The sequence below is a fragment of the Mirounga leonina genome, unplaced genomic scaffold, assembly GCF_011800145.1.
Source record: "Mirounga leonina isolate KUSES-001 unplaced genomic scaffold, KU_Mleo_1.0 Mir_93, whole genome shotgun sequence".
NCBI lineage: Eukaryota > Metazoa > Chordata > Mammalia > Carnivora > Phocidae > Mirounga > Mirounga leonina.
Window position 1 is genome coordinate 13,560,418 of NW_023270854.1, and position 25,143 is coordinate 13,585,560.

The window sequence follows — 25,143 nt, forward strand, 5'->3', positions numbered from 1 at the left end:
GCCACTGTTAAGCAAACTCTTACTTTAGGAAAAAATATGAGCCATTAGGCAAGAGATTCCTCAACTTCCCATCATGAAAGGAGTCTATTTACCCACATCCACACCCACCCTGCCCACACAGGGCCCCTGGGCCACCCTTACTCCACTTGCCCATATCTTCATCTCTTCCTCACGCCACGGGCAGCAGGCTCTGGGAACTGACCCACCATGCCCAAGCAGTCACCACCGTAACTTCACCACCTACAGAAGAGCAGGTCTTCAGCAGCATTCATTTCCTTTTACTTTCCAACCCATTAGCCTAATCTTCTTACTTGACAACTTAAAACAGAAAACATCTCTAAAGTTGAGCTCTTGAACAAGGAACTCTTTCAATAAATATTTTATGGAGAAAACAGGAGGTTCACTGAATGTTGGCATAGTTTAGAAGCAATTATTTATGATATCAGAGGGCCAAAGAGTCCAATGATCAAAGTAATTAGTTTGAGGTTTCCTAGTGTGAGCCTAGACCCAAATAACGTATGGATAAAAAAAAAGTACTACGCAGAAAAATCTCTCTGTGATCTCCCTTGAACTCCACTCTAAGTCTTCCGCTGCCCATGATCTTGTCTGTGACCCCGCTGTGACAGTGTCATTGAATTGTTACCTTAGGATGGGCTCTAGGTCAGGATGTCGCCGTTCTTCCCTTTTCAATGAACCCTGATTCAGGGCTCTTAAGATGGTCTTGTCAAAAGTCTCTGAAGACACTTCCTTTGGGAGCTAGAAAAGGAAAACAGCAAGGCCAATGTTAAGTTTTTCACTTACTGCTAAGGAGGTTACAAACCAGAGGCATAAAAGGAAGATAAATGTCTCTTGCTCAGTCATCGTCCCAAAGCAGTTCCTTCTCTAAATCTTCATGACACAGGCCCCGTATGGAAGCAGCATCGATTTTTCTACTAGGACAGTCTTCTGCCTTCTGGGCACACCTCAGGACTCTGTGATGGTGCAGAACGACCCAGTGGCATCCAGCACGCTTCTGGGACACGCCTGCACACCACTCCCGTTCTACTTGCCACATGCCACGTGCCACATGAAAGTCACATCCACACTGAAGCTAAATGGAATAACGTTTTGCATAGCGTAGCTATGATTATTTTAATCCTCAAGTAGTATTCTGAGAAGTGTTATCCCTCCCTTTAGAGTCATCACCTTTGTGCCTCGTTTCACAGCTGAATCTCAGGCAATGTCAGACTACCAGTGCGACGCACCAAATAAAGAACTGGGTGTGAAAGACAGGGTGAAAACTCTCATTTGCTCACATAAAAAGCACTAATTGGAGGGTGAATAACCTTTCCCTCCACATGATGGTGGTGCCCTCAGAGCGATGTACCAGAAACCACCAAAAAAAAAAAAAAAAAAAAAATCACTTGGCCAAGAAAGGTTTTCTTGAAAAACAAAATTTTAAGTCGTTTTGTTTATTAACTAAGCTTACTTTTTTTTTTTTTTTTTAAGATTTTATTTATTTATTTGAGAGAGAGAATGAGAGACAGAGAGCACGAGAGGGGAGAGGGTCAGAGGGAGAAGCAGACCCCCCGCCGAGCAGGGAGCCCGATGCGGGACTCGATCCCGGGACTCCAGGATCATGACCTGAGCCGAAGGCAGTCGCTTAACTGTAACTAAGCTTACTTTTTAAAATTCCTAATAAATCAGGGGTGCCTGGGTGGCTCAGTCATTAAGTGTCTGCCTTCGGCTCAGGTCATGATCCCAAGGTCCTGGGATCGAGCCCCACATCGGGCTCCCTGCTCAGCAAGAAACCTGCTTGCTCTGCCACTCCCCCTGCTGTGTTCCCTCTCTCACTGTGTCTCACTCTGTCAAATAAATAAAATCTTAAAAAAAAAAAATTCCTAATAAATCAATCATTTATAAAATTAACTTCCCAGGTCTTTCAAGCATTCGAAGTTTTAAATTTGACTTCTGATAACTAGTCTTTGCAATGAACTCCTGAATTACTGGCACTTTCACTAAAATTAAGAGTAGAACCATTAACACAGTATCTAAGGAGCTGCAGGAATAGAACAATCTACACAAACTGTCCGTTTACATACCGATCTCTAACCGGAGAATCCAAAGCAAGTATGCTTTTAGCAAATACGCATTTTGAGTCAACGATTCAGAAACGGAAAATTTAACAAAGACAGCATAAAGTATTACTAATTTCAGGCAGTGAGACTATGGAATCAAGATGGTTTGTCAGAATGAAGTTCTTCCTGGTTCTTTTATAACCTGGTAAGGCTGAAGGCCCTGCTCGCACTCCACGCGCCCGCTGTGAAGAGCATGTCCTCTGATCACTAACAGGAAGAAACAGCTCCTGAATCTACACATTTCCCAAACAAAGAAATGACTATTTCAATATTTATTATTTTAATACAGATTAAGGACACTAGGCATATTTCATATTACCCATTTTACACAAGGTATTTCCTGAACATCTGTACACAGCCAAAGAAAACCAGCTTCAATGGAGAAGTCTGTTTCCACTATGGAATCACTGATGGCTCTTCTAAGCACCGGAAGGCATGAGCACGTACATTGTCACCCAGTCAGTGACTGTTCACGTGACTGGGCAGAGTGCGGATGTGCAGTCATCAGTATTTGCAAAATGCTTTATTTTCAAGTGGTTTTTATCTTCAATTTCCAAGGACTATTTCCAGCCCTAGAGGAAGGCACATTTGCTAAAAATACAGCTTTAAATCATGTCTCTTCTATTCTAGTCACTTCTGAATTTCCTCACCTCTTGGTCTTTGTTCCAGGACCCAGCCCCCCACCTCCGGGCCCCAGCTCAGCCCTGCACCAGCCCAGAGCGCTGGGAGGCATTTCTCCTCGCTAGTACAAGCTTCTCTTTAAAAACTTTATGAGGCCTGGGGCGCCTGGGTGGCTCAGTCAGTTAAACGTCTGCCTTCAGTTCAGGTCATGATCCAGGGGTCCTGGGATGGAGCCCCGCATGGGGCTCCCTGCTCAGCAGGGAGTCTGCTTCTCCTTCTCCTCCCTGCTCATGCTCTCTCTCGCTATCTGTCACTATCTCTGTCTCTCTCTCTCTCAAATAAAATCTTAAAAAGAAAAAATTAAAACATTGAGGCCTAGGGGAGAACCATGATTACAATTTAGTTTTTCTAACTCTCCTCAGTCATCCCTCATTCCTTCAATCAACAAATATTCAAAGCCCAACCCTGTCCAAGCTACTGCGTTAGGCGCTGGGGATACAGCAGTGAGAGAAGAAACAAAAACCCTGCCTCCGTGGAGCTTCCAGTCTCGCGGTGAGAAACAGGTGTCAGATGCAGCTTCTAAGCAGCAGTGGCAGGGGAAGGGGGCCTGGATGCGAGGACGGAAGCTGCCATTCACACGGGGAAAAAAGGATTTGAAAGCACTGACCTCAAACTCACTCTTCCACATTACAGCAAACAGTGAAAGTGCAGTTAAACAGCATCTACAAAAGTTAAAGGCTGGTAGTATGTACAGGCTGTCAAAAGGACACTGTTGCTCTTAACTTTTGTAGATGATTTTAGAAGGGAGGTAAAAAGGAGAAAAGATATATGGTAAACTTGAAAGGATGTTTTAGAATAGGCAAGTACTTTCTGGAAGCATACAATGTTGCCAATTATTTCATATAACTTGATAAGGCATCTGTCCCACTTTAGAAAAATTCTGTATTCAAAAGTTGACTAACTAGGGGGATCATTAACTACCAGGATTCTGAAGAGTGACTTAATTATAGGGGGCGGTATTTTTTTAAAGCACTTAAGCTTTCAGAAAAATTGTACGATTGCAAAAAAAAAAAAGAAAGAAAGAAATCTGTCAAGACGAAAGACCAACTGAAGCTTAGGGAAACCCGACAGGAGAGACCGCCTGGTGCCAGGCCCGAGGCTGGAGGTCAGCCATGTGCTCTCCTGTTGGAAGTCTCCCGGCAGCACCCCTACCCTAATGCATCAGGGAACTGGCCTTGCCACGTAGCAGCACCAGACCCCACCGTACTGACGCCATACTGCAAGATATTTCAGCCTCAGCTCTATCTCCCTGCAACCTACCCTCCAGCACTAGAACTCCATTGCGGAAAGGGTAAGGCAAGAAAAAGAAACGAAGCATGTTGCTCTCTGACCTGTAGGACAGCGGTTCCTGACTACTTGCCCTTAAACTTTGATGAATTTATTCTCCTCAGACAGAGAAGTCAGCTATAAATAGAAGAGATTTTAAAAGTGCAGGGCTGGCGGTGGTGCGGGACAGCCCTTCCTAGTTTCTTCAACAGGCAGACTGTTAGCCAGGCGCTAGTTTCTCCGGGGAGCTAACGGCCCTCTTCTCTGGAGGACAGTGCTCATGCATCCAGTCCTTCCACCACTCTCTCCTTCCTCACCATGCTGTCGACTGCGGACAGGTCATATGCGTAGGACCTTTGGCAACTGGAAATTAACGACCCCCCCCATCTCTGCATGCAGTTAGGTCACCATCTTGAAGTGGCAGAAGGAGCTCTCCAGCCTTAACCAGGAGGGCCCAGTTTAAAATAAGCTGCAGGATGGGCACCTGGGTGGCTCAGTTGGTTAAAATAAGCTGCAGGAAAATATTCAAGTTGTCCCTGGGTATTAGTTATCCCTATTAGCGGACTAACACTGTGATAACACATCACACTATGTCCTCCTTAGAGCCAGCACCTGCCATGCTGCTCAAAGCTCTGCAAGCTGGCGACAAAGAGTGTCTTTTAGCTTTCAGAATGGAGACCCACATGATCTGAAAGAATAAATTTATGGTGACAAGCACACAACTTAGAAACTAGCACAGTCCTGAAAATTTCTGATGTCATAGGTTCAATAACTACATCCATCTTCATCCAAAAGTTAGTAATGGAGTGGGAATGTTTCCTGCTTCTGGACTTTCTATCTCCTTATTAGCAATACATTTTAAAATATATTGGCTTATTGAGAAATAGTAAGGTACTGGTTAACCATTTAAACCCATTTCCTTCTTTTAATATTTAGCTCTACCCATACACGCTTCAATAAAATAGAATTAGTGTTAAAGAAACAGGCAAGAGTTTGACCAAATTGATCTAAGATACCTTTTACCTCTGCAAGTCTGTGTAAGATGTTCCCATTATCCCTCATTCTCAATACTCTGGAGAGTCTATCACTGGGGGGAGGGAAGGCGGAAGCCGGAACTCTCGAAGAAGGAACCAATCGACATGGATTTAAGGAAGTCCACAGAGGGAGCTGAAGAGCTGTTAGGTCTCAGAACACAACAAGGCTAACGAGCCTCCTCTCATCGTGCAGACGCACCCTTTCACAGGAAGTACCCTTGCAAACAGCCACCATTAATATATACCTCAGCAAGGAACTAGGAATAAGGTTCCATTTTTTTTTTTTCATGTGGAAAACCCTTCATTTCCTTGTATTGGTCACATAAGAAAAGTTCGGTTTAGAATAACATGACATTTTCTACAGATAATGTTCATGGAGAGTTCTAAGTCAACCTCTACATATGTGGTTACATCTTCCTGGTGTCTGTTTTGATATTGAGGTTTCTGGATTCTATATATTACGTAAAAATCATTTTAACAACAAAATCTATACTTTTACCTTCAGTAGAAATTCCTGTAGTTCTTGGTGGGTTTTTGTTACTGTTGTGACTGAAAGATCAGACCAGTTTACCTAATTTAAAAAAAACACACATATTGTATGGTTATTTCTTAGGCGGAAACCGGCTGAAAAAAAGCCATGTGTAAAACAAAGGGCCTTACTTAAATTTTATTAAGATTAACAATTAGAAATATAAAGTTAACCTGGCATTGTCGTAATTTCTTCAAAATCGTTAAAGTTAACGGTACATTGACATAGTCTACTCAAAAAACTTTTTAATAATTCCTTTCAAATTGCATGGTTTTGTTAAAAAGTTGTCTTTTAAAATAAGACTACATTTTTGTAATTTTTCAGAAAGGAAAAGTTGTAGGACTCTAAAATGACACTTTTCACGGTATAGATCTATATACCAAGAAAGATAAAAATTCTATCTCCTGGAACTTATTAAATATAAATTCTTCAGAGAAATAACTAGAGTTTACTGCCCCTCTTTGATAGTACTACATTGTATTTTTATGGGATTTATGGCTTATGAAGAGATTTCATCTTTATCTCAATTCTTTAAAATTCTATTATGGTAGATGGGGCAGGTATGATGACCTCCATTTTCAGATGGAGAAACTAAAACTCTAAGAGTAACTTACTTAGATCTGACCCTAAGTAAGCAAAAGAGCCAGACTGAAATCTGTTATGCCACTTTACCTCTTGGACGCTTTTAATTCAGTGGACTTGATGGCGGCCAGCTAATAATCTCTACTTTACAATTATTTGAGCCAAGTAAAACTTGCACTAGGCAAATACCTAAGTCTTATCAGCTAGTCATACCGTTATTAATCAGATAGTTCAAAATAGGTATGAAATTGTATCTACCAATCCTCAAAGCAAATATCCTTATTAACTGGCACATCTTTTAAATGATTTTTAATTATTCGAATGTTCGCTGAGCAGCTAACTTGGGTCAGACACTGTTCTCAGTGAAAGGGACACAGGAGTGGACAAGACAGCCAAAGTCTCTGCTGGCTGAGGTTCAGGGTCTGGTGCATGAGAGAGATGACCACAAATGAATAGTTAAGAGTTCCCCTCAGGGATCCGGGCTCCAGAGAAAATGAACAGGGCGTGGTGCAGGAGCAGGATAGCACATCAGAAGGGTGCCGAGAAAGACCTCACAGGAGGGAGCATCTGAGCCAGCCTAGGAGTTGAAGGGATGTGAGCTGTGCCATGGCCTGGGGAAGATTGTTCCAGAGCTGGGGATGACAAAGGCTTGGAGGAAGGAACAAGCTAAGAGCTCCAGCAACAAAAGGAGAACTCGTGTAACTGCATGAAGAGAGCACAGTGGCTTGTGCCATGGGTTATCAAAATGTTCAGTGAAATATGTGGAGATAAGGACTTAAAATTTGCAAACTGAGGCTACTTCCCCCACAGAGCAGAAGCCAAAGTTCTGAAATTCATTCAACAAATGTACTAAGCAAGTTGGATATGGTGGGATGACAGAGGATGAAGAGTCCTGCTCTCCATGAGCTAATAACCTACTGGAGAGGAAAAACATGTCACCTAAATAGAAGACTCTGTGAAACTGGTGATGGGAGGATACCATGAATGAATGGAAACACATTCTGCTGGAGGATCAGTAATGACTTCATGAGAAAGGCAGAGCTGAAGTTTGGCAAGCAATACCTTTGGGGAAGAACTGAAGTGAGGGAGCACAGACACGTGGCGTCGGTCCGTTTGGCTTCAAGGCGCTCAGTCCAACCTTAGGAGAAAGGGCTAGACAGTGAAGCCCAAGCAGGGAGGAGTAAGGAAGACATGGACAAGGAATCCGCATGACAGTCAACAGGCAAAAAGGAGACATGGGGAATGACAAAGCTGGACTCTACGGTTAGTTAGCTGTCTGAGGACAGAGTGACAGGAAAGCAATCAGAGAGAGGAAGACAAAGGAACAAAGGCCAATAGCCTTTGTGGACAAAGAAGAGGAGGAGAAAGATATCAGGGAAACCATGCCAGGAAAAGACAATGCCCGTGATCTTGATTTAAAAAAATACTAGTGAAAATGTTTACTTTTACTTTAAAAGATACATCTTACACCTCAAATCGAAGGCTCTTACTTTTTTTTTTTTATAAAATCATCAGAGTAACTTTAATGTGATACAGTTAAAACCTTGGCAAACCATGCAGCACATACTGAAAACAGGACAGTCCCTTAATTAGGACAAACGTATGTCTACGTACAGCTTTTTCTTAAATTAGCAAACCTGCTGTAAGTTTTTTCCAAAGATCAATTTTCATTTTTCCCAAAAAGTCATTTACCACGGTACATGAGACATCTGTTGGGGGCAGAGGGGCTTACTTTGAAGGTGTACTCCCAGTATTTGTCAGCCCTTTTTCTCTGGACTCCTTTCAACATTATCTTCTCAATGTGCACGGCTGAAAGAAAGAAAACACGTAGACTTGTTCTACAGAGACTAAATGCAGGTTTCAGTGACCCAATCTGACAAATACAAAACGATTAAGCTATTTAGCTTCATCTTTACTACTGGCCTTAAATCATGAAATAAAACCAAAAAGTGTAGAAGCATAGCAATGTGCCGTTCATCCGTGAATTTTTTTCTGTATCCATTCAGCATGCCAAGTACTCAGTAGTTCCAAACATCCTGTTAAGCACCAATAAATAAATAAAATACACCTACAGTAAAGATTATTTTTCTAGAGGATCATCTTCAAAACCATTATTCCAATTACCACATACAGCACTTTATTCAAGTTTTTATGCATAGTAGGTATAAACTAGAAAATATCTAAGTTTTTGTTTAAACTGAAAAAAAAACTTTCAAAAGTATATAAAACTGATAAAAATTTCTTTCCAATTGGGAATTTATAAATTGTTGTTCTCAACACGACCCTTAATATCATATAATGGTATTACAAACTTAACGTTATGAATGAACTTCACTATGAAGGTTCACTATGACAAAAATTTTCACAAATCTATTACACAGATAAAACAGTGGTCATAAGTTACATGAGTAATTCTGAACTGACCCAGGTAAGATGTCAGCTTGTTAATGAAGTAAACAAATGTACAAACTCCTGAACTACTCATTTAACACATCCTTCAATAAAAATATCATCTTTCAGGAAGTAAATATCTTTACAAATTGAGAAGAGCCAGTCTACTAACCATAATATAGGGACTTGAGGGAAAAAAAAAAAAAAAGGCAAGAGAAACTTGCTCAAACAGAAGAAACAGCGTGTAAGCAATAATGAGACTGGTAGTCATGAACATGACAAAGGTCACAGGGGAGTCAGGAGAGGGACTCCACAGGCTCGGGTCTGGGAGATGGTGAAGAAAAGGAAAGGATTTACTTGGAGGGAAAGAAGTTAAAATAGATGAAGGAGAATACACAAAGTAATAGAAGTAGACAGGGGAATTAAGATTGTTCTAGATCACGGATGGTGAGCAATGAGAAAGCAGGAAACGTAAGATACAGAAATTTGCTGGAAAGCAAACATTCCTAACAGACTAAGGAGATACTGCTACCAGTATTTTGTGCCAACTTTCCAAATATATGGTGTCTGGTGGCCCGCTTCTAGGATCATGTCCCCTCAATGGGTGAGAAATGCTGAGGATGGAAACAAAAGAAAATCTCCAAAGCCAGGCTGGAAGCCTGAACTCCTCAAAACTGCTGCAGTACAACCAAGGCCAAAGCGGGGCAGGGAGGGTCTGCCGTCTTCAAAACCTTTTCTATTAAATTATGATAAAGGATGATGCTATTTAATCAAAACCATCTGACCTAATCTATGTTCAGAAAATACAAAGCAGCTCTACTTCTGTGAATCAGTGGGCTAAGGGCAGGGGACCACTAGGGCATTCTGCAGTAAGGGAATATGGCTGTGTCTTCAGCCTTGATTTTACGTTCTACCTGCCATGATCTCTCAGAATCAAGATGAGCAAGACAAAAGAATACGGTGAGGGATGGCCGGGGTAAGGGAGACGCTGCAGCCCTCACAAATTAAAACTAAGCAGCAGAGATCACATGCATTTGTTTAATAATAAAGAACATGAGAAAAATCATCTATAGTACCATCTTGCAGGTGTTAGCACTTTGATGTAGTTTTTTGTTTTTCTAAAATAATTTTTTATTAAAAAGGGAAAAAAAAAGGACCTTCATTGTAAAAGCAAACTCTGCTTCAGGTCACTCGCATGTGTAGTGAGTGTGGTTGAAGGAGGCTATGACTCAAGCAGTTTCATTGAATAGGATGGAATAGGTAATTATGTAGACTTTATTTGAAACATTAAACATGCATACCTATTTTTCCTCTGTGAGGAAAAATGTATTACACAAAAAGGACTATTGTTGGGACTGAAAGGAGGCAAAATGATGTTGATTCAAAGCTGCCATAACGGAGTGTGATGCTTACTGCCCACACTTTCCCCGGGGGGCATCTACATTTTCCATTTCAATTTTCCTCTCAGGTTAATGGACTCCCCGAATATGGAGAGAAGTGAATATCTGAACTCCTTTCTTTTCAGATGAAAATGTCCTTTCAATTCCCCCATCCCAGCCCTCTTGAAATCTGTATTACTGCAGAAAGCATGGGCTTGTAAGAAATTTCTTCACTTTCTTACAGTGAACTTCCGTAAAATTTCTTTTTTCAGGAAATGCTGAGCACATTCTCCAGATAAAGCACTCTACGCCAAATACTTCGGGAAAATGTTAAGGTTTTTGCCCTCTGACAGTATCCAACTAAATTTAAGACAACCAACCGCAAGGCAGAACCAAGTAAGCACAAGCCAGGATGGGCCAAGTGTTGCAAAGCAGGAGCCCAGATGAAGACTCGAGAAAGTGGGGGACTGGTGCCTGAGCCAAACCTAGGACCTGTAGGATTTCTCTACTCCAAAAAAGAGAAGAATTAGAGTTAACCAAGGTAAATAGCACTCTGCAACCTTCTCCTGTAAGTTTACAAAAAACAAACATACCTTCTCGCTGGGTTCTATGAGGTGCCACAGGAAGTCCATCATGAGGTATTGGGGCTTGTTCTAGTAAACTGGCCTCATTACTTTGCATGTAATCACCATGAGCAGAATCATTCTAGATGAGAAAGAGGGGCACATGTTAATCTACTCCACAGACCAAGAAGAGTCAACTCCACAGAAATAAACCAGATTAAAATCTTACACTTTTAACAGTGACCACTTTAACAGCAATTTTTAGAGATCAAATAGGTGATTACACGTTAAGGGCAGAAAGGCACAAACTGGCATTCACCACTAAGAAAAAGGAATCAATATTTATTGATATCAATATTTATCTTCACTTCACAGTAATATTCTATCAATTATTTACTGTCCCAGTGTTCTTGGGACATGCAGCACATTATTACTCAGAATTCCCAGTGATGTCAATTTGAACCAAAGTGAACCAGAATCAAAGGAACACAGATAAAAGAGGATAGCTAACCCCCTACATATATGGGAATTTTATTTTTTACATTAATTACTGTAATTTTTATTCACTACTTGATTGTAGTGATGGTCTAACAAGATGCTTTGGTAGGAAAAAGTTTTACAAAAGGTTATCATCAATATCTGCCAAATCTTTCTGAACAAGAATGAGTATGGACAGCGGGTTTACCATTAGTCATGCTAAACCACCTAATAGCAACTGAGTGCTCTAAATCTGAGTTTGCTCAGCCAATCACTATCCTCAGTAAAGTGGAAGAAGTTTTACTCCTAGGAGAACTGCTGCCTGGAGTCAGGAAGGGCCTGCTTATCTCACACACAGCTCTCTAGAACTGAAGCAGTGCCGTGTATATACGGTTCCAACAACACACTGATTAAGCCAAAAAAATAAAACAGCCTTAGAACTGCTGTTTATCACAACACACACCTTACTCCTTCATGTTCAGAATCTCAAAATACTACTCAGAACAAACCACCCCAGTTTCAACAATTACAATTTGACAAATGTGCAATAAATAATATACATTAATTTTTTAAAATTGTGTCAATTTAGAAATGAAACAAACAGAAAACCCAACACTTTCCAAGAATCCTAATTTAAAATATTTTGTTCTACTGTCCAATCATGCATGCTGGCCTGACAATAGGTTTGGGCTGTGCGTTGACAGCTCCATTTCTGGGAATAAAGCATCACATCAGAGACTCCTGGGAGCTAAGCTTCAGCCTTATATATAGCTTGTCTTCCTGTAGAAACCCAAGGAAATAAGCATCTGTCTACACAGAACCACTTAATGAGAAGGACAGCACAGATCTCTTCAACAACATCCAACTTCCAAAACATTTAGCATGATGGCATTCACCAACTTTCAATATTAATGATTTAAAAAAGGTAGACCATGAGAATTCTTCTAGCAACAACAAATTTACCTGTATCCTAATCCAGACCTTATAATCATTTACCACAAAGTCATAAAACAGCATTGGCCTAACACTGCTATAAGTATTTCAAAAATCAATGTAAATAAAGCACTGTAATCCTCTCAAATACTTGTGTTAACTGGAAGAAGTTTAGCTGAATATGTCAACCATTTTTATAGAGTATTTTTCTACACTGCTCATTCATGATTCATAAATTAAAAATAACACCTTTGAATACAAATGCAAAATATGCAAAAAAACCCACAAATAGTTTTCATCAGGGAAATGCCCATCAAAATCACAATGAGATACAGCCTCGCACCCATTAAGATGGCTATTCTCCAAAAACACAGAGCACAGCTATTGGTGAGGATGTGGAGAAACCGGAACCCTTGTGCATTACCCGGTAGGAAGGAAAATAGTGCAGCCACTGCGGAAGACAGCGAACCAGTTCCTCAAATACTTAAACAGAGTTACCACGTGGTCCCGCAATTCCACTCGTAGGTGGAGAAGCTAGGGACTTGAGCAAAAGGAGGGACTTGAACAAATAATTTTTTCACAGCAGCGTCACTCCCAATAGCCAAAAGGTGGAAGGAAGCTTAAATGTCCACTGTTGGGTGAACAGATAAACAAGATGTGGCATATATACACAACTGAGTATTATTCAGCCTACAAAAGGAATAAAACTTGAATACATATTACAACATGGATGAGTCCTGAGGACATCGTGCTAAGTGAAATACCTGGCACAAAAGAACAAAGAATGTACAAGTCCACTTACATGAGGTACTAGAACGGTCTCCGTCATAGAGACAGAAAGTGGAAGAGTGGTTACCGGTGCCGGGGGTGGGGGGATAGGAGTATCTGCTTAATGGATAGAGAGGTTCAGTTTGGGATAAAAGAAAAGTTCTGGAAATGGATGGTGGTGATGGTTGCACAAGAATGTGAATGCTAGGGGTGCCTGGGTGGCTCAGTCGGTTAAGCGGCTGCCTTCGGCTCAGGTCATGATCCCAAGGTCCTGGGATTGAGCCCCGCATCGGGCTCCCCGCTCAGCGGGAAGCCTGCTTCTCCCTCTCCCACTCCCCCTACTTGTGTTCCCTCTCTCCTGTCTCTCTCTCTCTGTCAGATAAATAAATAAAATCTTTAAAAAAAAAAAAAACTGTTTAAAAAAAAAAAGAATGTGAATGCTACTGAATTGTACACTCACAAAGGTGTTAAAATGGCAAATTTTATGTTATACATTTTACAATAAAAAATTTTAAAAATAATTGTATTATGCTGCCTCCACAAATATTATATTGAAGCAACCATGAGAAAGTAGTCTGCTTCACAGTCAAAGTCACATTTTTAAAGTCTGAAGTTACACATTTTAACAGCCGAAAAGGCCTCCTGTTTAATAACCTAGGGAGAAAAATGGAGTATGAGTGTCTTTCCAAGGACTTAAGTTCATCAACCCATGAAATACCTACTAATTAAGTCTTCTCCCACCCTACATCTCAGCGTGCATCAATGCTATAAAATCATTTAGACTAAATTTAGAAACTGTGTAAAATTTACAATTTTATCAGTTTAATAAAAATTTAATCTAATGGGACGCCTGGGTGGCTCAGTCGGTTAAGCGTCTGCCTTCAGCTCAGGTCATGATCCCAGGGTCCTGGGATCGAGTCCCACATCGGGCTCCTTGCTCAGCGGGGAGCCTGCTTCTCCCTCTGCCACTCCCCCTGCTTGTGCTGTTCACTCTCACTCCCTCTCTGACAAATAAATAAAATCTTTAAAAAAAAATTTAATCTAATGCCTCGTGAGCTTCAGAGGTCAGAATCAAGTTTACTGGTCCCAAGAGTGAATGGCTCTCTGTTCTGCTGTCTCCCCTTTCCACATGTCACATACGCTTCCTTTACTCTGAGTACGGGGAAGGGTGCCATAAAAATCTGAGAGCCACTGGTTTAATGGAATCTTACAGAGAGGCATTACACCAGCTTTCTCTATTAAGTTCAGATTCCCAGGAAAACACACTATAGAGGTCATGCCAGAATTGGCATTTTACAAAGACTAGGTAGATGAAAGTGTCAGAACCAAGTGAAAAGTGGAGAATTTTTCTCTGCTTGGATTAAGAAATGAAATTTTAAAATTCTAAGCCCGCAAAAAATATGCACAGGAACACAAACATTAGAATGTGTGTGCTCTCCTCCCTTCTGTAACTCATCGGAGTAAAGTGTTTTCTGTCCTAAGGCGTGCCTCCTCTAAGAGCTCCTGGTTAGCGCAAATCCACGTCACGTAACACAGGCAGGCCGGACAGCTCGTTCATTCCAGAGATTACTCACATTTAACTTTTATACATGTAAATCCAACGCCATTATAGACTTGAGGTTTCTCCAATGTGGGGAAAGTCTGAAATAGTCAAGTGGCTGGACAATCCAAAAGAGACTCTTCTAACATACCATGGAGAACAAAGGTCACACTGGCCTCCTTTTACTTTAACAAAGGTCAAGCTGTAGATGGAGTTTATTTTAGCTCATCTAACAATGTTCTGCATGTTTCCTCTAGTCCTTTGATGCAAACTAAATTTAAAAACACCAAGACGTTCCCTATTTAAAAAATAAAGAAATTAAGAATTTCTTAGCTTTTTTTCTTAATTTACTAACTTCTTCAGGAGTTTTTTTACACTCATCAAATGAGACTTTGAATACTAACATTAGTATCTAACCACAACATCCTATTAAGGTTTTGTGGTAGATCAAATAGATAAAAATACTTTGATAGCCCTCCCACTGAAAGGTGGATCTAACTCCCCAGCCGGTGGATCTCGGCCAGCTTTCTGAGACTTGCCTGACCCACAGAATGTGAGCAAAGGCACATTTGGGATTGCTGAGGGCAGGTCACCAGAAGCCCTGCAGCCTGGGCCTCCCGAGCCACCGTGTACTAGTGCACTTGCCCCGAGGATGCCACACGAGAGAGACCACACTGACAGAGGACAGAGAGAGAGGGCTCCAGGCCTAGCTGCATCTCCAGAAACCCCGCGGCTGACAGAAGCTGCCCTTGCTCTTAGTTACCGGTCTAAACCCCCGGCCCACGGAACTCTGCGAGATAATAATAAAACGGTGCTGGTTTAAGCCACTAGGTCTGGGGATAACTTGTTATAGCTGTAGGTTTTAAATTCTCTTCTTTCAATCACCAGGGTCCCAACTAAAGCATGTTATTATTTAAGCAAGATTCATAGAAAGCCTTGCTTTGAATGTGAGAAAATGATTAGTTATTAGAACCATTTACTGAGATGTCAAATTCCATCCATTTTGGTGGAAGGAGAGGGAAGGTGTCAGGGAGAACTGAAGAGGTCCCTGCTGCCTCTTTGAGAAGATGTGGTAGAACAGGCAGGCGTCTGCCTCATTTCTGCTAATGAAACAGCATGCCCCAACCCAAGGTAATGCCTGGCATCGCCTTCTAGCAACTGAAAAAGGGCAAATGACGTGCAAGAAGAAACGGGCCGGGTGAGCAGCGCACGAGAGCCCCGCTGCCAACACCTGCCGTGCCAACAGGTCAGAGGAGGGACACCTGGAGTCGGCGGCCTGAGCATCGTGCACGTTCCGGCTGGGATCGGGGCTCACCTCCCTTGTAGCTTCTTCTTCCGTTTGGCTAGAAGGTATGAGATGAGTGTGGCAGAACTGACCATCTTAAAGCAGGGGTTTAAAGCACCCTAGCCACATGTGGGGGGTGCCCACAGTTCACTGAACCTGGTGTCCTCTCTACCACCACAGCCCCCAGACCAGCCATGGCCACTGTGACCACGGCTCTAACAAGGTCTCCTCAACGTGACATGGGTGCAAGAAGCGGTGGCCTGTGCAGAGCAGGGCTGGACTGCAGCTGGCTGGGTGGAACGGGGGGCGGGGGAGGGAACATCACCATAACTTTCTATGTGTTCTGGGGAGCTCTATGAATTTATTACAAATTTTAAAAACCATTCAGGGTGCCTGGGTGGCTCAGTCAGTTAAGCGTCTGCCTTCGGCTCAGGTCATGATCCCAGCGTCCTGGGATCAAGTCCCGCATCGGGCTCCCTGCTCAGCAGGGAGTCTGCTTCTCCCTCTGACCCTCCCCCCTCTCATGTGCTCTCTCTCTCTCATTCTCTCTCTCTCAAATAAGTAGATAAAATCTTTAAACAAAAATAAAAATAAAAACCATTCAAATTGTTGATGTCATTGTCTTTTCCAGAGAACTGAACTTGTAGGATGTGCAATTAGAGAAGACCTAGCAAAAGAATGCTGATAGGGAAGCCTACTGGGGAGGAGGGTGGTAGTTTTCATCCCAGAAAAATGTCACTGGCCTCGAGGGTTTCCTTGTAAAACTCCCTTCATGTTTCTGCTTTCAATGGGAATAGCACAATCTCTAGTAGGCATCTGTAGCTGACAGGTGGACGGGTGAGAACTATAAACTGTCTTAGACCACAAACTACAAGGGTATGGAAGGCGGGGGGGGGGGGGGGGGGGGGAAAAAACCCCCCCGCCAAAACCAAAGAGGGGGGGGGGGGGGGGGGGGGGGGGGGGGGGGCGGCGAGAAACAGCCTCCCAGTCTAAACCAAAGCTGGGATCCACCCCCCCTTTAGAACCAGCATCTGTGTTTACCAACCAACCTTCTGCTTTCCTACTACAGAAGGGAAAAAGATCCCCTCTCGTACCCTAGAACTAGGATGCTAAACCAGGAATTGCTACATCTCCTGGGCTAGCAGCCCCCAAACCTTTAAATCCCCACTTTACCAGACATTCTAGGGGAGGTGAAAAGAACACACCCCTGAGCATGAGTAGCAGCAGATCTATAGAGAATGTGCTTTCCTCCCCAGGCCATATATACCTACCAACTGCCCTCTCCTTCCCTGCCCCACCCCACAGGAGATGAGAGGGAGGGGACTCAAGGGGTCCTCAGTAGGAAGCAAGACCTGGGCTCAGAAGCCCGACAGCCCACGGCACTGCCGGGACCTCCAGCTCCTGCAGCAGAGCCCCAGCCTTCAGCTCCAGTGGGGATATGTTCCTGGAACCATGCAGAAACAGAAGCTTACAGAGTTTAAAAAGGATTTTTGACAGTGACTGACTGATAGGTTGGTAAACAGGACAGTGCGGAGAAACGTTGCATTAGGACTTCTGTTTAACGCCACCTGTTAGAACACACACCTTCCCCAAACAAAACGACCCCAAACCGCTCTTTTCATCAGGCAATCTCTCCGTAAGCTTGATGGTCTCTTGCTCAAGAAATACCCTCCAAACACACAAGACCCTGTGGTTGCTTCAAGGACCACCAGTGAATCTCAGTCATCTGATACCCTCCTCTCCCGAAAAACAATATACTGGGGGAGAGTTAGGTTTCTTAACTATCCCAGTTTAGATATTCCTAACAAGAAACATAAAAATTCCCCATTCTTAGACTGTAAATGGCTCACTTCAGTGACCCAAGTAAGTTTTTAACTTTCTGATCTTAAGCAAGATACTATCTCAACTGTGTATCTGACTCCTACTACTCCTCAAACAAATCCTAAATTGGAGATCAACACCAGACAACCACAATTACTCAAGTAAGAAACTAGCTTGTAATTGATGACTTTTTCCACCCTATCAAAGCATCATCTGTAGGTTTGCCCCAATTTATGTACACACACACACACACACACGCACACACAAAGCTTAATTTGGACTCTAAATGGCCTGATTTGGGAAGAATAATTAATAAACACAACTACTGAGCATTCACCTATTGAAGATTCAGTTCAAATCTATACTGCTCCACGCTTTTACCTAAAGAAGCAATTCCTTTCATTATTTCCAAAACAGTTGTGCCTGTATCACAGAGTGGCAAAGATTGTTATAAAGTAGCTGAGAAGTGTAATTCGTACAAGACCAAAAAAACACGGGCACCTGGGTGGCTCAGTTGGTTAAGCAACTGCCTTCGGCTCAGGTCATGATCCGGAGTCCCAGGATCGAGTCCCGCATTGGGCTCCCTGCTCAGCAGGGAGTCTGCTTCTCCCTCTGACTTTCCTCCTTCTCATGTGCTCTCTCTCATTCTCTCTCTCTCTCAAATAAATAAAATCTTAAAAAAAAAAAAAAAAAAAAGACCAAAAAAACACTTCCTGGTGTAGTTTGTCTTAAAGCGATTTATCATATTGGTATTTCTCAGAGCTGTATCTAAAAAGCTAAGCATAAGAAATTTTGAGTGAGCTTTTATGATATATGCAACACTGACCAAAAAAAAAAAAAATGAGACACAATGCCTAAGACTTGGAGGAATTTAAAATCTAGGAGGAAGGTCAATTTTATAAGTTAAGAATATTTCAAAGTAAAGTTTTTCTTAGAAATAGGGGGGAAAAATCATAGAAGTACCAAAATTACAGCACAGAATACACATGCTGCTGGAATTCAGAGGCACCAAAGAATCTTAGGAGAAGACAGCCACAGGGACAATTCCAGCAAACATCATGCAGGAGGTGACAGCACTGAATGAAGATGGGATGTGTGAAGAAAGTGGGAGATGGATTTTAAGACCAAAGACTTACTGGAGGCCAGGCTCCCTCAGTCATGGCAAGGTATGTGATGCGATTAAACGCTGCTTTAGGAAGACATATCTGGCAGTGGTATCCCACAGGTAAGAGGTGGGAAGGCTGCGAACAGCGGAATCCGTTAGGAATAAAGTCCCGGAAGAAAATGGTGACAGCAAGGATGAGGGAAAGAGAGGATTAAGGTTATCAAGCAAATCAGAGTGATTAGTAGAAGTATAATGGTACCGCTGAGAGAACTGGATTAGCCTGGAAGATTTTTTTTTTTAATCAATGTTTCATGCTTTTCATACACATTACACATAAAGTGACAGTGGATGTTGCAGAAAGACACACCACCAGCGCACAGACACAAATTTTCAATTTCACTGCAACCTGCTGACAACCTACTCCTTTCCCCAGTCTGTCAAGGCCCTCTGTAACCCAACCCCTCCCAGCTCTCCCAACTTTCGCATTTCTGTTCATCCACTGCAACCCAACTGTGCTCTTCCCTCTTTGGACAATGGCTAGATCAATGGATATATACATCTTACTCTTGTTTACCAAGCATTTTCATACACATGATCAGGTTCATCCTCACAGCAGTTATATACAAGGAATGGTGACGTTATCCCTATTTTTTACTGAGCAGCCTGGAACTTGTAAAGACTAAACAACTTGCCGAAGTGACCTTTTTAAAACCTAAATCTGACCTCAAGTAAGTTATTTCTTGAATAAGCATGAAACACTTTGAACGAGCCAAGACATTTAGAAGGGAATTAAAGGCCAAAGGTTCCCTGGAGCATAGAAAGGACAGAAGGGAAACGGCCTACCAAGTGCCCAGGAGCCCCGCCACGTGTAACAGCTACACGCAATGAGGCACTTCCCTTCTAGGGTGACTGTTTACACAGACTGCGTGAAGGAGGCTTTGTGACAAAGCATTCTCTGTAAGAGGAGTGCTGTTCCACAGTCCTCCATAATGAAAAAAAGAGTCGAAGCTCAGTCTGCTTCAAGGGTAATGCATGTCTTTTTTGCTTCTCTCTTTAAAAAAAAAAAAAAATTTAGCTTAATATTTCTCAAGGAAAGACAAAAATAATAAGCTTAAAAATTAGCCAATTTAGTAGGTTCTATTAGAAAAAGCACAAAATGTTCCTTTATTCAGGCTGTGCTCTGAAGTAATAAAAAGTTATATAACCTAACAAAACTGCAAAACAGCTTTAAATTATAGAATAGTTTCCTAACTAAATGTGAAAACTGGATAAAGATTTAAGTAGATTATGGGTGCACGGGAGTTACTGATAACCCAAAATCAGAATATGTATGTTCCCCATTCCTATCCCCAAACCCACTATGGAGAGAATATGTACTTTAATAATTTGTGACCCAGAAAAATGCTTCCTTTGGGTTTATTTTATCTGTGGCATACCAGATCTTTACAATATAAATATTAAAAATAAATGCCCCAGGGGTGCTGGCTGGCTCAGTCGACCAAGGGCCCAACTCCTGATTTTGGTTCAGGTCATGATCTCAGGGTCATGGGATGGAGCCAGAGTTGGGCTCCATGCTCAGCGCAGAATCTGCTTAAGATTCTCTCTCCCTCTCCCTCTGCACCTCCCTCCCTGCCCAGTTTGCGCCCGTGCTCTCTCTCTCTAAAATAAATAAATTTTAAAAAATTAAAAATAGGGGCGCCTGGGTGGCTCAATCGTTAAAGCATCTGCCTTTGGCTCAGGTCGTGAACCCAGGGTCCTGGGATCCAGCCCCGCATCGGGCTCCCTGCTCCGCGGGAAGCCTACTTCTCCCTCTCCCACTCCCCCTGCTTATGTTGCCTCTCTCACTGTGTCTTTCTCTGTCAAATAAATAAATAAGTATAGTGGTAATAAATAAATAAGTATAATGGTACCGCTGAGAGAACTGGATTGTGGGATGTACTACCAGTACATTATCTGTACTAGCAAAAGGAGTTGAGATACTGACTCTGTCAAGTACCGTATTAATTAACCTATGCTACGAGAAAGTAACAATTTTTTGTTATCTTCATTGATTTTTGTAAGAGGCAGGGCCACTTAATTTTTTTTGTAGTTCTGGTATGTTTCTTGTTAATTCAAGTAACACTAAATACTATCTACCACACTAAATACTATCTAAAGTTTTCAGTTTCTGTTTTATTCAAGCTATTTGCCAAGCAACTATGTTTTGAAGATACTGAAAACACAATCTCCAGGGAAACACCGCCACACAATATTAACCACTAACCACTACTACGATAGTCTATGCATTTTATGCTTTTTTTTCGGCCTTTGTGTTGCTAATTGGGGGTTAAACCCCCCAAATTAGAATATCCATTTGCTTGAGCAGTTAGGAGAGTCTTTAAGCATGCAAAGATAGGAAGCTTGGCTGTCTTTCTCTTTTCAATGAAACAGCAACAAAACTAGCATCTTTTAAAATACTTAGGCAGGTTTTTGTCACTATTGCTAACAGGCCATTTACAGTTTGGGTTCCTAATAAGGGGCCCCCTTTTAAAACCATTTTTTTTTTCAGCGACGCTATATAGGCAGTCTGTAACTTTATTAACACAGCAAACTACATCAATCACACAAACTTCCCAGGACACTGTTAATGCATATTGTATGCTGAATTTTATATAAGTGACTGGCAGTCCACAGCAGTTGAAGAAGATGAACTTTATGCACAAGTCTTCTAAAGGCAATATTTAAGTTGTAATCCAATGTAACATTTACTCTAAATCACTTAACATTATCCAAATCTCATAAAAAAAAAACAACCTCGAGAAATATTACTTTTAAATGTAAAAATCTTCTTGAATCTTCCTTCATTTTTCTAAAATGACCCAATTAGTATATTCTAGTGGTAAGTTTGTGGACTTGCCCTCTCAACTATTAGTTAGCAATGGTAACCATGGTAGGTCACTAAAGAGCTGCTGGGGCTGGTCAACTTGAAAGCATATAATTAACATAAAATTCGCCTTAAAACACACGTTCTATCTGTAAACGTTACTGGTTTTTTACAGAAAACTTTAAAAGAGAAGCTGCTGCATATTAGGTATTGAATCCGAGTCTTGAAAGCGCCAGAAACACTATTCGGGGATAGCATACTTTTATTCTAATGGAAAAGGAAATTAGTTCCACTTTATGCGTTTCGTATGGATTAAAGCAGTGAAAAATGGAGTGATTCCTCGCCGAAAGTTACACGCGTGTGTCTAAAAGGTTACTTCCGGGGCCGTGAAGGGCTGCCACACGAATTCCCCCTGCCACTCTCCGAGCCCACCGTCCACGCGGTTCTCCGCGCTGCCCGCAGCCGGGGCCTAGCCGGCGGAGGCCTAAGGGAGCCCTCGGGAGGCGCGGCCCCGCCTCAGCCCGCCCCCCCAGGGGCGGGGCCGGCGCGCCAGTCACGTGGGCGGCCGCGGCCGCCATCTTGCAGGGAGGGGGCGGGGAGGAGCCCCAAGGGCCGGGTCCCCAAACGCGTCGGCCAGTCCGCGGCGGCGCGTGACCGGGGGGCCCACCGACGCGCCGCGTCGCGTCCACGCGACGGACGTGCCAGACTCGGGCACCTCCCTGCAGACTCCGAGGTGGGTCCTACCCCACCGGGAGCGTACCGGCGGCGCAAGGCCGAGCATCAGCTGGTCTGGACTGCAGCGAACCGAGATGCAAATCCATCCACCCCCATCAGCTGCCTTTGGAGTGACAGCTTGGGAGCAACAAGATCCGCGGAAATGTCTTCAAGGCCAGAACAAGTCACAGCTGAGGGCCTCAGAGCCCAGGCTAACAAGCAGAAAGTGCGGGGTCAGAACAATTTAATGAGACGTGAATGATTTGTTACGGTAACCCTAAGCTACCCGAGGGAAAAGTTCATCACGCCACCAGTGTCTAAAAATAGCCGCCAGCGTCACCTGTAGTACGTGTATCCCGTATGATTTATTCCCCCACTTCAACTGATGGCCTCAGCACAGGGCTCTGCCTGAGAAGTAACGATGTGCTGAAATTAATGGCAGGATGCCCAACCTCACTTTGCCCACTCCTCCCAGCACTCACCGGTTGCCAGAAAAGGCCACACACTGCAGTCAAGATGAAAATCTCGTTACTCTAGTTTGCACGCATTTCTCCCTTTCTCTAGTCGCCTTCCGACCCTCTCATTACAAGCAAAATTTAATGGGGGGGGCGGGGGGGAAGACTCCTAGCAGTTAAAATCAGAAATCGGTTACCCGTGTTGGAATGATACGGACTAAAACTGTTCTACTGTGTGACATTTTCATATACCTACAATCTAAGATGTTTACAATATATAAAATTTTTAAAAAAATAAGATAGAAGTATTGCTCCTAATTTCAGGCTTTCTTCTCCAAATATAAGTGGCTTATAGGACTTTTTGTAATTATTTCAGTAAATAGGCTAAGAGTGGGAAAGGGCTTTTACCAACAGTATACACAGCTGCATATTAGTAGTAAATTGACACCGGAAGACAAAATTTGAAGCTCACCAAAAAAATACCGGATACTAGCATTACTACACTGGAGTCTGATAAAACGTGTCCTAAAATGTGAGTTAGTCACTTCACAGAAGCCTCGTTTTAAAAAGGAGGGGCGCAGCCTAGATTATCGCTAAATCCCTTCCAGCCCCCAAATTCCTTGATTCAATGGGTATTGAGTCCACACAGCCTTTGGAGAAATACAATGCCCAGTTTTAGTTCCAGAGTATTGAATGACAGCAGATACATAAGTTGAATTAACTTTCAAGGAAGGAAGGAGAAAAAAAAAATCCCCCTTTCCAATATATCATCCTGGAGATCACCTAGGTTGAAAAGTATGGCAACCAAATTAGTACCTTTTAAGACTGTAAACCCCGAAAATAAACTTATTGTACCTAGCCTTTACTCTGAAACCTACTCTCCTCTCCTCACTTAAATTATTACGATCAAAGACTTTTATACTGGGCCTACATTATTATTAAATTGCTTTCACGGCTCTATAAAATTTCACCTTAATGTCTGAGACAAGTGACTCATCTGGATTCTTGTCTACTACATTTCGGTTTAACAACTTTTAGAAAACAACATTTATGCCTACATTAAAGGCCCAACAAACACCCCCGGACTCAAATCTGTAGGCAAGACTCAATGGATAGAAAATAAGTTATGCCAGAGGTAAAAGGTGTAAGCAGCCCGCTCCAGGAGAGGTTTCTTGACCCAGGCAACCTGCGCTACTGATCATCAAGTTTGAGTCAATTCGCCGCTCTCCACATCAGGTTTTTTTCTGGGAACATCAAGTTAGCAGCAAGAGCCAAAAGCCCTACGACCCCTTTTAATAAACTCGGGCATTCACTGAGCAAAAAGAGCCCCTTTGTGCTGAAGACAAGGGCAGCACGCCGAGAGCGCACCTTTAGAACACCTCAGCGAGGGGAGAAGGCAGAGCTTTAAAACTGCAACCAGAGCGCCAGATGGCGAGAAAGCCAAGGCGCTGCCGGGGGCTAGACTGAGGCTAACACAGTCACCTCTAGCGCTGCGCCTTTCCCACCACCCAGGGCGACATGCTCCGAGCCAAAAATGTCCCGAGACCCTTCCTCCGAGAGGGGGACTAGGCTGAGAGCTCCATGTTTTCCGTGGCAACTCCCGCACGGAAGAGACTTCTAGAGCATTCTGTTATGGCGGGTGCCTGAGTGTGCATGGGAGGGGGGGCGGCGGTGAGGGTGGGAGAGTGGAACTGAACCGCCCAGCAGAACGAAAATTAGTATTAACGGCGCTGGGAGCCGTGGGGTGGGGATTCCGAGCCACCTGCCCCGGGCTGAAGCTCGGCCAAGAGGCGTCCGAAAGCCAGGCCAGGGAGGCCGCCGGGGCGGTGACCGCAACGCGGGTGCTGGGAGGCTCGCGCGCCTTACCTGGGCCCGGGGTCTGGCAAAGTTGCACGGCTCCACCTCCACCTCCGCGTCCTCGGGGCCCCCGCGGAGCGCAGTGCGGAGCCTCTCCAAGTGCTCCCTCAGGGTGACCCGCTGGTGGAAGGAGAACGCCGGGTGCAGCGAAGCCATGGTGAAGAGCAGCAGCAGTTCCTCCTGCGCCCTGAAGCCCAGCCCGCCGCCGGGCCGGGGCTCGGCGCCGCTGCCTTCCGGGCCGGAACCGTCCTTCTCCGCGTCCTCCTCGCCTTCGCCGTCCTCTCCGCGCTCGCCGGGCTCGTCCTCCGCGCCTCCCCGCGAACCCTCACCCCGAACCGCGCGCAGGCTCTTGAGCACCGAGTCCACCTGGGGCAGGAGGCGGTGCAGGCGGCCGGCGGCCTCACGGTTCTCCGAGCCCAGCAGCGCCAGGTAGACGATGAGGCGCGAGCGCACGGCCGGCTCTCGGAAATCGGCCAGCGGCCCCGGGTCCGAGAGGCCGTTGGCCTTGGCCTCTGAGTCGCGCAGGTAGTGGTAGTCCTTGCGCGCCAGGTCCTCCAGGCACGAGCCGAGGAAGCGCAGCTCCAGCGGGTTGCACAGGTCCAGCAGCCCGCACATGAACTCCAGGCGCTGCGCCGAGCCCAGCACCAGCCCAAACCACTCGTACACTCGTTCCTGCTCGCGCAGCGCCGCCGCGGGCCCGCCGCCGCCGCCACCCGGCATGCCCGCCCCCGCCGCTGGTCCGCCAGCAACAGGCGGCCCGAGCCCCCGGGGCGGCGGCGGCGG

General features: G+C 43.9%; 1 protein-coding gene across 1 annotated transcript in view; it reads right to left on the reverse strand.

The window, feature by feature from the left end:
• ZCCHC2 (zinc finger CCHC-type containing 2) overlaps nucleotides 1–25,143 on the reverse strand; it is a 56,918-nt gene that overhangs the window by 31,201 nt on the left and 574 nt on the right. The window contains exons 2-6 of the mRNA XM_034996110.1: nucleotides 24,370–25,143; nucleotides 10,573–10,684; nucleotides 7,942–8,018; nucleotides 5,598–5,669; nucleotides 644–756 (exon numbers count right to left, since the gene is read on the reverse strand). The exon at nucleotides 24,370–25,143 is cut by the window's right edge and continues 40 nt beyond it. Coding sequence (XP_034852001.1) covers nucleotides 644–756; nucleotides 5,598–5,669; nucleotides 7,942–8,018; nucleotides 10,573–10,684; nucleotides 24,370–25,143 — 1,148 coding nt within the window. The remainder of the gene's footprint in view (nucleotides 1–643; nucleotides 757–5,597; nucleotides 5,670–7,941; nucleotides 8,019–10,572; nucleotides 10,685–24,369) is intronic.